The sequence below is a fragment of the Geospiza fortis genome, unplaced genomic scaffold (genome assembly GCF_000277835.1).
Source record: "Geospiza fortis unplaced genomic scaffold, GeoFor_1.0 scaffold538, whole genome shotgun sequence".
In the NCBI taxonomy this organism is placed as follows: Eukaryota; Metazoa; Chordata; class Aves; order Passeriformes; family Thraupidae; genus Geospiza; species Geospiza fortis.
In genome coordinates, this window is record NW_005054368.1 from 84,466 (window position 1) to 97,738 (window position 13,273).

Genomic DNA, 13,273 nt, shown 5'->3' on the forward strand with positions numbered 1-13,273 from the left:
GCTCTGGATTTGAGCAGCAAAATTCCTCCGGGTGCTGCCAAGCCCCGTGTCAATGCAGTGGCGGAACAACTGCAAAGCTGCCTTTTAAGTCAGCCATAGGCAAGTGGCTTAGAGTCTGCTGAAAGCTGAATTAGGGAACTTAGAGGGTTCGTCCGTCTTCAAGAGCCTCACTAGCAGCATGTCTCTAAAAGCAGAAAAGCGAACTTCTCCAGAACCCCCAATAACCGGGAGAAATTAATCTTAAGGAATGAGTTAAGTCACAGCCCTTCTTGTAGAGACGATGGGAGGGGGCTGGCAGAGATCTTGGGAGGGTTTGTATGTTATTGCAGTGTGTCAGAATACCACTGAATAAAGGGCAGTGAACAAAAGTTTTGCCCCAAAAATCCTACAATTAAAGAACTAAGCAAACATAATCCAACCAAGTCCTAAAGCAACCTAAAGGCTCTGTGCCAACACCGACTTGGTAGGTATAATTGCATGATTTGCTAGGGGTATTGCTCAGCAGTTCATTCAAGAGCCACAGCAAATACCCCTGAGAACATGGCGAGCTAAGTGGTTTTGCTTGAGCCTTAAGTGGAATAGCCAGAACACCCAGCAGTTCCCACCTCCAGAGCCAGCTGCAAGCAAACTATGGTTCACCTTCCCCCAGCTATGGGTGACAGCGCTAGTACATGCTGTAGTTTGCCCTCGAGCCACACTGCCTCTGCTGCTGGACACAAGTCCTGTTTAAAAGATTTGACAAGGATTGCTTTCCCAAAGGTGCTACAGTGTCACTAAGCCATCAAAGAAAGCAATCCTAGAGAAAGACCATGGATATACAGAATCATAGAATATGCTGCGCTATTCCAAATGGATTCAGAGGGAAGTTATCTTAAATTAAAACTGTGTTCAGTGATAATAAACAACTGTTTATTAAAAAATAAAACATCTTCAAAATACTTTCACACATACATATACAGAGAGACACTATTGCTTTAGTGTTTTTCACTTACAATTTTAGAAATCAGCTGGTTTAAATTACAGAAATCACATACCAGCAAAGTTCCACTTCAGCAGTAACATTTACATTTGATGTAAATTTGAAGACAGTTGAAATAGTAAAGAAGGCTTCAAGAGAAACTAAATTACTTTTAAAATATATGTTCTAATTGGAGGAAATAAAAATAATCTTAGAAGATTAAAAATGAATGTGTTATAGATTGAACAATATTGGAGGAAAAAATTGACAAAGGAAACAGACTGTCATATGTTATTTGGGTTACCTCAAGTAATTATTAGTCACTGCTCTGACTCCAGACATAATCCAAACTAGTACCCTGATTACTTGAAACAAGTTAATTTAATGTTGCAGAAATGCCAGTTGCTCATTTATTTTGTTGTTCTTGATTTCAATGGGATTCTTAAGAGAAAGGAATGTGGGGTTGAATCACTCACTAAATGCTGATAAAAATGTAACATTTTAGACTAGTTTAAGAAAAAGAAAGATCTCTATTACGTGCTTCTATTGGAAGGTCTCCTTTTGCCTGTGCATTAGGTACTAGAGGTACTCAGGAACTCCATTCTGAAGCCGATGGCAAGAGCCCAAGCAAGCCTGCAAGTACAGCCAGTGATAAGTGTTTGGATATTTGTGCTGTGCCATGAGAATCCTTCACTGGATTGCTACATCTCCAAAAGAACTCACTCCAGTGTAGCATGTGCTAAGGTGATTAGCCAATAAAAGGAAAAGTAAGGAAGTCCTTTCTGAAAAGGAAAACATTATTATAATGGCTTTATAAAAAAACTAAAATTAATCTTTGGTGGAGATCCAGTGCAGAAAATCTCACAGGCTGAGGCTGATGTTGATGGGACAGGTGGGAAAGAAGTCACTGCACCGGCTGCAAAAACTCAGATGTGAATACAGCTTCTGCATAGTCCTCACAAACATCCTGCAGCTCTGCTGCCACGTCACACAGGGCTTCTTCTGTCAGTTGCTCTGCGAGACTGAGGGAGAAAGAGGGCAAAAAAAGAGACAAGGTTCAGAAAGTCATCTTTCAAATTCCAGTCTTTCACTTCCAAACCACAAAGACAGTTCATATACCTCTCAGCAATCTGCCATGGATCGAAACTGCCCACAGCCTCATGGGAAATAAGCTTTAAATGATGCTTGTATCTGCTGTTATAATCCAAGATGCTCTGGAGCACATTGCTTGGCACAGAGAGAGACACAGAATATGCTTTCTGTAGAGAATTCAGAAGCAAGGGCTGCAGAATATCATTTCCAGTCTGGAATTTCTCCTCTGCTTCTTTATTTTCATCAATATCACTGAAAAGATAAAATAATCATCAAGAGAGAGCTAAATTTTTAATTGTCTTTTTGAAGAGTTAGTGTAATGAAAATACTGTCATGAAGCCACAGAGATCTTAGGCACCACAGTTTAGTGTAGGGCCAAGTATTCCACTTACGTGCTGTCAAAAGGTTTCTCAAATAAAATGTCTGTTTCCAGCTCTCCATGTCTTATTAATTTGGTTATCTGAACTGGATGAGGAGGTGTAAGTTTTCTAGCTGTTGATGCCATTTGTTGTTCTAGAAGGAAGAAAATACTATTTTAAATTGGTTTTTTGAAAGAGAAAAACTACATCTGCTGCAGGTTAAGTCCTCACAAACACTTTTGTTTCTTTTAAGGGGAAGTCCTCCAGGTAAGTAAAGTATTCAAAATTAGAAAAAACCATAAATACAGCTCAGTGTATTAAAGCTGAGCATTTTAGAAATACTACCTATAGTATAAATCATTTGTGCTGCCAGTGGGTACTTCTAGCAGAGAGACAGAAAATACCACTGTAAAAATAGCACAGTCTCTCAAATTCAGTGATAAATCCAAGACATGGAAAAAGAATCTATAAAGATTTGGGGTAAATCTTCACCAGTCTTACTGGGAGGTTTTCCAACTTGTGTTTAACAATACAGTTTCAGTAAAGTTGTATGTGATCCAATGGAAAATCAATGTAGCTTCACTGTGCTACTCAATCAAACCACAGGATAAAGAAAAGGAGTGCTGATAAAGTACTGATTTTAGAACTACATCTTAGAAACTGTCCTCTGAAAGAAGCACCTATGGTAAAAAACATGTCCAAGTGGTGCTATTTGATCATACATAATCCAATTACCTTGACTTCAAAACACCTGAATTTAAACCTACAGATTACAGGGAAACCAAGTTGTATTAAAAAAGACAATTACCCATGTTGTCTTGCTGGGCCCAGAAGTGGGAGTCACTGTAGACAATCTGTGTGACTCTCCTGCGGACAGCCTCCTGGTACATCTGTGGTGAACACACACAGCAGCCAGTCAGCCATGGACCTGGCAGCTCAGCTGAATGGATTATCGCTGACAGCAAAGCAAGCCAGGATCCTCCTTGGGCTACGCAGCCTTACTTTGGCTGGCAAAGAGGTGGGGGACTGAAAACACAGACTGTTCTCTTGTTCAGAATGTCATTCTCAAATACAAAACTAATTGCCAGTCCCATGGGAACTCCTCCCATTTCAGACCAACAGCCCTTAGCCAAACAACTGAAGGGCCCTCAAGCTGCTCCTGCCTCACCAACAGTGAATCCAAGTGTGTGCTCCAGTGCCTCAGGGACAAGGACACTGCAACTTCACACTTCCAACTGATGAACAGATCTCTAGGAGTAAATGGCACTAAACTGTGTAGTTCTAAGTCATAATAAATTTCAGAGAACAGGAAGGTCAAACTGGAACTCATACCAGACACTATGAAAAAATAGAAGAACACTTTTCAAGAAAGAAATATATGAGAAAACTCAAGTCAAGTAAATGATAACCTTAAGAATATTTATATAGAAAGATGAATAAAGGCAAAGATAACCATGTATTTGTCTGACTTCTTCATGTTGCCCTGTGAAATATTTTGGATTGCTAGAGCATATTTCCTCAAGATGGTCTTGCTGCTAGAATGCTGAGATTCTATAGCGCACAAAAGGGAAAAATTCAAATTAATATTAATATACTTTCCATTCTGCTAGACAATCAACATAATCACCATACTGATTCTCCCACTCACACACAAAGATTTAAGCCACAAAGTATTGAGATAGGATGCAAAATCGGGTCTGCCAACTTTACAGCAACACATTAATCAAACACTCTGCTTCTGTCCTTACACTGTGTCTTCTGGAAGCACAAACTCCATCCAGGTCTTTGATTTCATACACTGATCTAGTCAGACCTTGCTTCATTTAAGAATGTAGATACTTACAGCTATTATAATCAAAGAATAGTAAATAAGAAATTGACACTGATGAGACTAAGCAAGACAGAAAATCTTACTTCAATTTCCTCCATTCTTTGCAACATCGACTCCAGGCTATAAGTGTCACCCACAGGTAGGGCCTCAGCCTGGAGTCTATCATGCTGATCCATGCTCCACAGTTCCTGAGCAGTATCTTCCAAAAGATCATCCAATAGCTTTTCACTCAGAATATCTGCATTTGTTGCAACCTGCTACTTAAAAAAACAAATCCCAAAAACAACTGTTACAGAAAACAAAAAGACATAAACCCAATACAAGAAAGAAAGAAAAAAAACCCAAACCAAAACAAAAGTGACTTGCATTAAGTTGAAAATGAACTGTTTGCTGCCCCTTTACAAATGTTTGACAGCTCTCAAGGCATCATTCACCCAGTGGCATGAGCTTGCCTGTACCACCTGTGTCCTGTCAAATGGAGGCTCTGACCACTCCTGTATCTCCTCAGCTTTGTCTGCACACTGGTCTGGAGAAACAGTTTGTGACCTGCACAAAGAAGAATGTGAGACAATGCCATTCTGAAAACTGGTATGCCAACAATAATTTAAAACACCAAACAACATAAATGTATTTTTACATTTACTCCCACTGTTGGGAGTGGGGAGACGTTCATATCAGATCTGACACCTCTTATGAGATTTTTCAAAGAAAGTCATTACCTTAACTTCTGTATTTTTTCCATTTCTCCTCTGCAAAGGTCAGTTAGAACCTTCACTCCTCTTGAATTTCTTGCTTCAAGCCTTGCTAGTCTTTAAAAATAGCACAGTAGCATAGAGAGTTACAAAATGTACATTCTAACAACTGAAGAACGAAATAGTGTAATTTCCAGCATTAGTTTGGAAGAGTTACAAGAAACTTCGGAGAGAAAATTAATAGACTTTAAAACCATAAAATACAGAAAATTCTGTTGAGAATGAGGGATCTTGAATCATGTTTCTGCTGTAACAGGAACTACATGCTTATCCACAAATACTGTCCAGAGAAATGAGCTCCTCATCTTACCATGGACACTGCCTAAGAGATCCAGCACGTGTTATCTCCTAGCTTCAAATGCCACAAACACCAGTCCCAAACCAACCTAAATTTGGAGAGCCCCTGTCTAACAGTATGTTGAACAGAGTTTAGAGTAAACAAATCTGCACTTTATTATTGTCTGGGACAAATATATGTATCTTGTCCTTCTGAAACAGGGAGATAATGTTTACCTTCTTAATGCAGTGCTGGGAATACCCACTCCTCCTCCTGTGTTTTGTCACTGCCCCACCTTGCACAGTTTGCTCTTGACTCCCAGGCAGCAACTCAGACAAAAGACTAAAGCCCTGGCTCTTCCCAGGCTTTAGGAAATAGGGCTGCTCTGGGCCAAGTGGGAAAGGACAGGAGCTATGTGACAGCAAGATGTGCTGGGCCAACTCTATCCTAGTCACTAGCACAGATCCAGAAGCATTTCCACTGGGAAGCAGGGCAGAGGTGGGCACCAGGGGACTGCAAACATACCGCTTCGGTGAAACAGACCGAGGTGCAGGCTTTGAAGGCACTCGAGGCATTTTGCTCTCCTTAACAGGTCGTTTGTTCTCTTTCAGCTGGAAAGCTATAGTTGGCTCCTGAAATCGGGTGTGCTTTCCTGGAGGGTGTGCCCATCTTGATTTTAAAGATTTCAGCATTCCCTTAAAATTAACACAATCACATTAAAAGCACCTATTCCAGTTGTTGAATTTTTAAAGAATTTGGCATCTGCTTCAGACTTTATCATGAAATCAGGCCTGCTGGCTTTGCTGCAGTTGATGTATGTGAAGGATTTACAAGTGCTTTAAAGGGAAGCAAAGCTGAGCCTGAACAGAACACATGCTTAATCCTGCAACTATTATTTTTGCAAACAGTTCCAGCTTTTCCAGTGTTTCTCTTCTTGGGGAAAAAGCTTACTTTCGGTTTTTCAGAATCAAACTCTATGTTAACTATTTATAAATCTATTATAAATAGTTAACTATTTATGAATCCAAATAGAAGGTTTCCAAGGTAACATTGTATTCAGCCACAAAACTATAATATTCCCACATCTGTTAAAAGATCACTTAGGCTCGTCCCCTCTATATCAATTATTGAAATGCTTAACCTTCCTGCCCATGATCCTCACGGATCCACAGGTATAGGAAGCAGTAAAAGTTACATAAGCATATACCTATGTTACTGTGTCAGATTTGATTTTCCTAGTTAAAAGTGATATTCTGAGGAATAGATAAAAGAAAAATACACTTCTTAGCAAAATATAGCCCTAGTCTTTTAAGAATTGTTTTCGTTCCACTATGGAGCTTCTTTCTGGTTGCAAGAACTTAGCGGAAACCAGAACTTGTATAGTGAAGTTTTATCATTCCTGTTATCAATTAAGTAAGCCTGAGTAACTTATATTCTCCGACTAACATTAGCACAACATTACTGCTGAGTGCATTTTTTGTGATAGAGGATGACCATAGGAGGAAGATACTTCAGCTTTAATTTCAAATTGAAAAAACCACCTTAATTTCAAATATTAAACTAGTTTCAGTGAGCGTTTTCCTTACCAATTCTGTTGTTCTTTCTAGTTGTAGAGTGTACTTCCAAGGACCAGTAAATACTGTTTTAGAAAAACATTTTCTAAAATAGTCATAATCACTAGCAATAACAGGCAGATGACATAGTTTATCCCCCTATGTCTCCTAGCTCAGAATAACAATATTGTGAGGAAGTGAAAAGCTTTGACAGTGTCTTATATTATACAACAAATCCCAGAAAACAAGTAGAAGACAGCATGAATGATTTATCACTTCCATACCTGTGGTTTTGCAAGCAATAACACACCTTTCTTCTTCAAAGCAGCACTTTCAAGGACAGACTCTTTTTTTACAGCTCTAGCTCTCACCAGTACATCTGTGCTTCCTTGCAAAGTGGCATTTCTCTCTGAAATAGGTGGGCCACTTTCTTCTTGGTATTTATTGTGCAGTATGTGAGCACAACTGTTTGCCTGTTGAACTGCTGAAATATTTGCAACATGTCAGTGGTTATCTATACTAAACATATGAACTGTTAACTGTAAGTTGAAAGGGGCAAGAATTGTCTTTTTTTCTACATTTGATACCTCTGTTATGCTAGGCATACCTTATCATGAATTTTTAAGCTCTACTATAATTAAAAAAAAAATCAAAGACAAAATGAAAAATTCTAGCCTTGTATTTCCTGACAAGTATTAAAAAATTGTCTTTCTTACATTGTTTTGAAGAACACGAAGGTTTGAGGTTTGTGTGCATATACATATTTACACATACAGAGATATTTGAAAATATACATATATATGCAAGTCATGGGAAAGTCTTTTGGGAGCAATTGCTATATGAGGTCTAGATGGTGATAACAAAGCATCTTCTTTTAGGCAGCAAGACACATGGAAACCATTACATGTTTATACACTGTCTGCCTGGACTGCCGGAATTCGGCATACGGAATTCCTGCTACCTGGGGGTAGTAGGGAATACTCACTATTGTAGTACAAACCAGCCTGAGGTGTCAGAAAGTCACCACAAAGAAGAAAAACAGTTAATATAGTTTATATAATAATGTAAGAACTTACAGTGGCTTTCATGAGGTGCCAAAACACTTCAGGTATATTTACATCACAACACCTTGAGAAAGAATAAAGCTCCTTTCCTTTCATATCCAAAGCAAAAGAATGATATAGAAAGCCAATTCCAAACAGTTGCACTGCAAGATAGTGGTTAAAACCCCCAAGTCTTCAGCTTAAGTATCAGTTCATGTGTCTCTAGGTACAAAAGTGTGACTGTTGTGCAAAAGATATTAACAGTAATGAACTGGCCAGGATAAAACAGCCACTGCTCCCAGAAGTAGAGAAACTGAACCAACCAAGGGAATTCTAAGCCAAAGACACAGAATAACTTTTCACTTTGAACAGTTAGACAACTACAGCCTGGTTTTTGTTAGACTGATTTGCACTGCAGATGGCAAGTTAAGTGATAAAAATGTATTTAGTTATACAAAATACAAACCAGTCAAAAGACTCCTGGCACATGGAGGTTTTTTAGGCTCTTGTCCATGCTGTCTCTTTAAGGTGAGAGGTTTGTTTTCTCCTTTTGGAGACAGAAAGTGCTTTCTGTCTGGATATGTCTCAGTGTTCCTTGGAGATTTGGCCTTAGAAGCTGAAATGCATTTCTTCACTGTTTTTGGTGTTTGCTTGCTTTCCAGCAGTGAATTCAGATCCTGCACCAAATATTTAGAGTTTTAATTACTCTCTCAGTAAATCTGATGTAATGAAAAGCAAATTCATTCTAAGCAGTTGGAGCTTTTTTGGTCTGGTTTTGTTTTGTTGGTTTTTTTTCAGACGATAACTTTCAGGTTTTTTCAGACTGATAGCTTGTTCATGTAGAAGCTTTTTCACATAATTTATTTCAATCTTCCTGAAAAGGCTTACATTTTTGTATTTACAACTGACTCCAGCAAACCATTTGCTTACAGAATGCTCAAAAAGAATTGAACTCAAGGGCTACAGACCAACAAAAATTTCATGGTCACATGACTATGGTAACACAGACACTTCTTCCAATGCTATGTCCAAACTTAAACCATTACCTTCTTTTCTGTTCCCAGGCAGTTAGCACTCTTACTGTTCTCATAAGCAGGTCATAACACTAAAATTAAAAACATACCTCTTACAGTTTTAACAGTATTTTAAGGAAAGTATCTTATGGCTCTGGTATTGCTTTTTTAAATTTATGCAGCAGGCAACATGAATCAGAACTTCTCTGTGATACCAGTGACATGTTGTAAGTCATCAGATATCAGTAAAAAAGATATTTGAAGGGCACAGAGCCAAGTAACTCTTGTAGCCACAACTTTATCTTCTGCCTGGACAACTCTGCACGCAACACCGTATGAGATGCTCAGGTGCTTACCACTGATGCTGATGACTAAAGCATGCATCCACAGTAATAAAACACTTAATGCACACCTATGTATAAAATGAATTCTCTCTGTCCTGAAAATGACTAATGAATTAGAAACTGATGCTTTGTTACAACTATCACTACCAGTCCTCATTCTACCAGGACAGCCAAGAAAGCTACGAACAGCATCAACAAGACCAGCACTAGGTAGCTTCTGCGTTTAGTATGCATGTTTACTTAGGAACATTAGAAGTACATTTTTACATTAGAAAATATGGCCTTTAAGAAATAAAAACAAACCCAGTAATATATTTTGCCATTTCATTAACACAATCTCATATTTCACTATCTCTTTCCTGCCTTAGCAAAAACAAATGATTTTTTCCTACCTCAACTTGCAGCAAAATGTCTATGATAGCTTCAGAAATGGAAGAATCCCCTTCTAGTTTGGCAGAGCAGAGAGACAGTTGACGAATGAGACTGCCCAGTTCCTTGTAATGGGCAGGAATCTGCTCATCTGTTTGATCTGTAAACTGACTGGCAAATGCCTGCAAGGTTCGTACAGCTCCTCTATGTGCTGCTGCCAACCTGGATACTGCTCGAGACTGGAAAAATGAAAAAGAAATAGATGCTTTAATATCTATAGTTTCTATGGATACTTATACTACTGGAAGAATTGTTGCTGAAATGTCATGCAGAAACGCTCAGGCTTGGAATAATTTTAATTGATATTAATCCATTCGTGAGACAAAACAAAACAGGCATTGAAGTAATTTACTCAAGATTCCTCAAAAGAATACTCCTATTAATGTCATGCTGGCCTCAGGTAAAACAGCCTGGGTATATCAGGTCATGATGTTTCTACCACCTGTGCCAACACAGAACTATAGCCATTTACAGTTGGCTGGAGTCTAAAATTGCACAACCAAAATATTCTCAATCCTCCTTTTTTTGTTACAGAAGAAAATGCAAGTGATTGAAAAAGCACAAGAGAACAACAGGGCAACATTGGCTAGACTGTGGGCATGATCTCAGCCATCCCCCTGAAGGCTGCTGGGCAGAGAAGAAAATCAGAAAGAAGGCTGGTAAGACTGAGTGTCATCAACCAGAAGTCTAAAAAAAGCAGTCAAGAGTAGAACACATTGTTAATTCCTTGCAAAAAGAAACTGGAATGAAGAAGGAATTAGAAGGCACATAAACACAGAAGACCAACCACCTTCCTCTGATTTATTGCAGACGAGACCTGAGGAGAAGCAGAAAAAGCAGTATCAGGCCAAGTGAGTCATACTTCTCAAAGAATGAGATGAAATATGTAAGATACAAAGGAAATCTCCTTTCTGGAGAAGGCTTAGCTGCACCCTAGACAATCAAACTCAATTATCCAGAAAATTCTGTTGATAAGTCACAGCCTGAAGGATAACTACATCTTACCTTTTTAGTATGCTTGATTGTATGAGGACTCAGTTTCTCTAAATCGTCCTGAATTTCTTTTACCTGTTTATCAAGAAAGGAGACAGAGAGGAGCAAGTCAGTCAGAATTAGTTCCATGTCTATAAATGAACAATAGATCTTCACTGTAGCATCTGAGATTTTCCAACAGTGATGTTCACCTCTCTGTCCAGCCATGAGGGAAATCAGTCACACCATTCAGATCTGAACTAGAATGCCATGGAAGTTCAGAGATAACCGAACTGACTTCCTCTTGTTTCAGTTAGTTTCTGACAAATTCATCACAACAAACTAAGTTCCTGTGGATCCCAACTTAAAATCATGGTTCCTACCTGCTGCTGGAGCACATACAGCATCCGAGCTGACCGTGCAGCTTGTTGCTGTCTCCTAGTGCAAAGCCGCTGCTCATTTTCAGGATCTAGAAGTTCTCTATCTCTTCCTAAAAAGCATAGCATATAAAGTTTTATATCTTAATTTAACCTGTGAAAATGCCAATTAAGTCATGACAACAGACATCATTTAGTAAAAAGCCTTTTCCATGCAGAACCAAACCACATATTTGTGGGGGTTCCTTTAACAGTAATGCAAGTTAGTTATCGTAAACTCTACATCCTGTTTCTATTTAACAGTCTAATACAATATAGCTCATTAGTTATTTAAAAAATCATGTCTATGATTAGTTTTATGACAAAGTTGCAGATAAAGCACTCAAAATTAGGAACGGTTAAACCTCGTGCTAGTTATTACAAAAGAACCAACTGCTTAAGCTGGCTAGCTATTCTTTTATTTAGTTTTCAAAAAAATAGATGGTTCTCAAAAGTCCAGCCATAAATACAAATTCTAATCCAACCCAAAAAATGAGGGGGAAAAAAATCAACAAACTAGTGTACATTTATATCATTTATATAATATAATTACTGTTCCGTCTTACACCTTTTTTAATAAAATCTTCAATTTTCTGGACATAGTTCCTCAATTCTTTTTGCAGACGCTGAACTTCTTGCATATTTTGATGTTCTTTTTTATTTAAATTTGGCTTGTGGTCTGGTCCTGTGTCCCGGGTGGGAGGAGAGTCCAAAACAGCTGCTACTGGCTTTCCTTCCTTAACAAGGCAGAGATGAACGCTGGTGTCAGAGCTGGCAGACTCTCCTCGGGAAGGCTGGGCAAGCCTCTGCTGACACGCCAACTGAGTCTGAGACTTCAGGGTATTTTTATTTTCTCGACTTGCAAATACTTCAGTCTTCTGTGGTTGTGATTTCTGGGTCCACAATGGTGTGCTGACGACATCTCCAAATACCTGTTTTACTTGTTCTTCGAGACGTCTTTGTTTGATGTCCCTTTTTGCCAGCCGAACAGCCAATTTAAGTCTCTCTTCAGACACCACTGCAAACATCCCAGAGCTTCTCAGGCTGAGGTCCTCACTTCCTACAAGATTTCTCTGATCACTGGATGCCTTCAGTTTTTCTATTATAATTGGACGGGGGTGAGAGAATCTGAGAGCCAAGTTCTCTGGAACTGCAGGAACATTTCTATTAAACTGGAGCTGTTCAAAGTGTAAAAAAAAACCCCTGATGTTATACAGAATGCTATATGCAGGCGATGCAACTCTGTCATGATGGCAGTGTTTTGGATTTATGATGAACACAAGTGCTAACAGCACACCAATGTTTTCATTCTTGCTAGGCAGTGCTCACAGAGGTCAAGGCCTTTTCTGCTCCTCACCTGCTCACCACTGAGTAGCCTGGGGGTGGGCAAGAAGCTAGAGAGGAAACAACTGGATGGTTGATCCCAACTGACAAAAGGGATATTCCACACCCTGTAGCATCATGCTCAGCAGTAAAAGCTGCAGGGAAGAAGGAGAAAGGGGAGACTAGTGACAGCATTTGTCTTCCTAAGTCACTGTTATATGTGCTGAAGTAATGGAAATGGCTGAATTCCTGCCTGCTGATAGGATGTAGAGAATGAATTCCTTATTTTGCCTTGTTTTCGCACAAAAAGGAAAGCATTTGCTTTCCCTGTTAACCTGCCTTTATCACAACCCATAACTTTTCATACTTTTCGCCTTCCAGTTCTCTTCCCCATCCCAACTGAGAGAGGGTGAACAAGTCCTCAGCTGCCTACTGGGATTGAACCACAACAGATAATTAAGAATAATTACACATATAGTTTGTGATCTCTAGCCTTACTAAAGGACAGTGTCAAGATAATGTGTGACAGCACGAGGAAAGCTGGTATGGCACTGCCTGCTGGGCTGTCTCATGAAGTGGGTCACAATCACATTTTTGTTACAATCACAAAGAAAACCAATTCCGCATCGCTACAGACGGCAAATGGTACCTGTGTTTGTAAAGCTTTAGCTTCATTCCTGTATCGCTGGCTGGTGAATGCAAACGCATCATCAGACACCGCTGTCTTGCTTGGTACCATCTCATCGGCTCGAGAGCAAATCTCGCTACTATCCCTTGCTTGTGATCACAGCTGTGAATGCAAGAACAATAAACTGTTATTTCAGACTGGCAAAAGCCATCCCGGGTCTGATGTGAGTAACAAAGGGAGAACCAGCCCGAGCAGCCGCGGACAGAATGGGGCGGCCTCTCCG

General features: G+C 39.3%; 1 protein-coding gene across 4 annotated transcripts; it reads right to left on the reverse strand.

The window, feature by feature from the left end:
* Nucleotides 1-887: 887 nt before the first annotated feature.
* Nucleotides 888-13,204, reverse strand: KIAA0753 (KIAA0753 ortholog). Of its 4 annotated transcripts, none has more exons than XM_031059759.1 (15): nucleotides 13,012-13,204; nucleotides 11,608-12,217; nucleotides 11,007-11,113; nucleotides 10,657-10,719; nucleotides 9,615-9,830; nucleotides 8,332-8,542; nucleotides 7,107-7,303; nucleotides 5,795-5,964; nucleotides 4,960-5,049; nucleotides 4,693-4,786; nucleotides 4,324-4,497; nucleotides 3,218-3,299; nucleotides 2,443-2,563; nucleotides 2,078-2,302; nucleotides 888-1,980 (listed from the first exon to the last, which is right to left on the reverse strand). In XM_031059759.1, exons 1-15 carry the CDS (start codon nucleotides 13,099-13,101, stop codon nucleotides 1,863-1,865), a joined length of 2,568 nt encoding a protein of 855 aa, XP_030915619.1. In that variant the 5' UTR covers nucleotides 13,102-13,204; the 3' UTR covers nucleotides 888-1,862. The 4 variants fall into 4 exon arrangements, with proteins under 4 accessions (XP_030915619.1, XP_030915620.1, XP_030915617.1 ...); XM_031059760.1 differs by having other exon boundaries at nucleotides 4,702-4,786; nucleotides 7,107-7,306; XM_031059757.1 differs by having other exon boundaries at nucleotides 7,107-7,306.
* Between the last annotated feature and the right edge of the window lie 69 nt (nucleotides 13,205-13,273).

Bases quoted from the DNA above. Each gene is read 5' to 3' on its own strand.
- KIAA0753 (XM_031059757.1), bottom strand. From the start codon at position 13,101: ATGGTACCAAGCAAGACAGCGGTGTCTGATGATGCGTTTGCATTCACC. The intron at 12,218-13,011 runs GTACCATTTGCC...CACTTTGAACAG, and splicing joins CTAAAGCTTTACAAACACAG to CTCCAGTTTAATAGAAATGT. The intron at 11,114-11,607 runs GTGTAAGACGGA...TATGCTTTTTAG, and splicing joins TGAAGATTTTATTAAAAAAG to GAAGAGATAGAGAACTTCTA.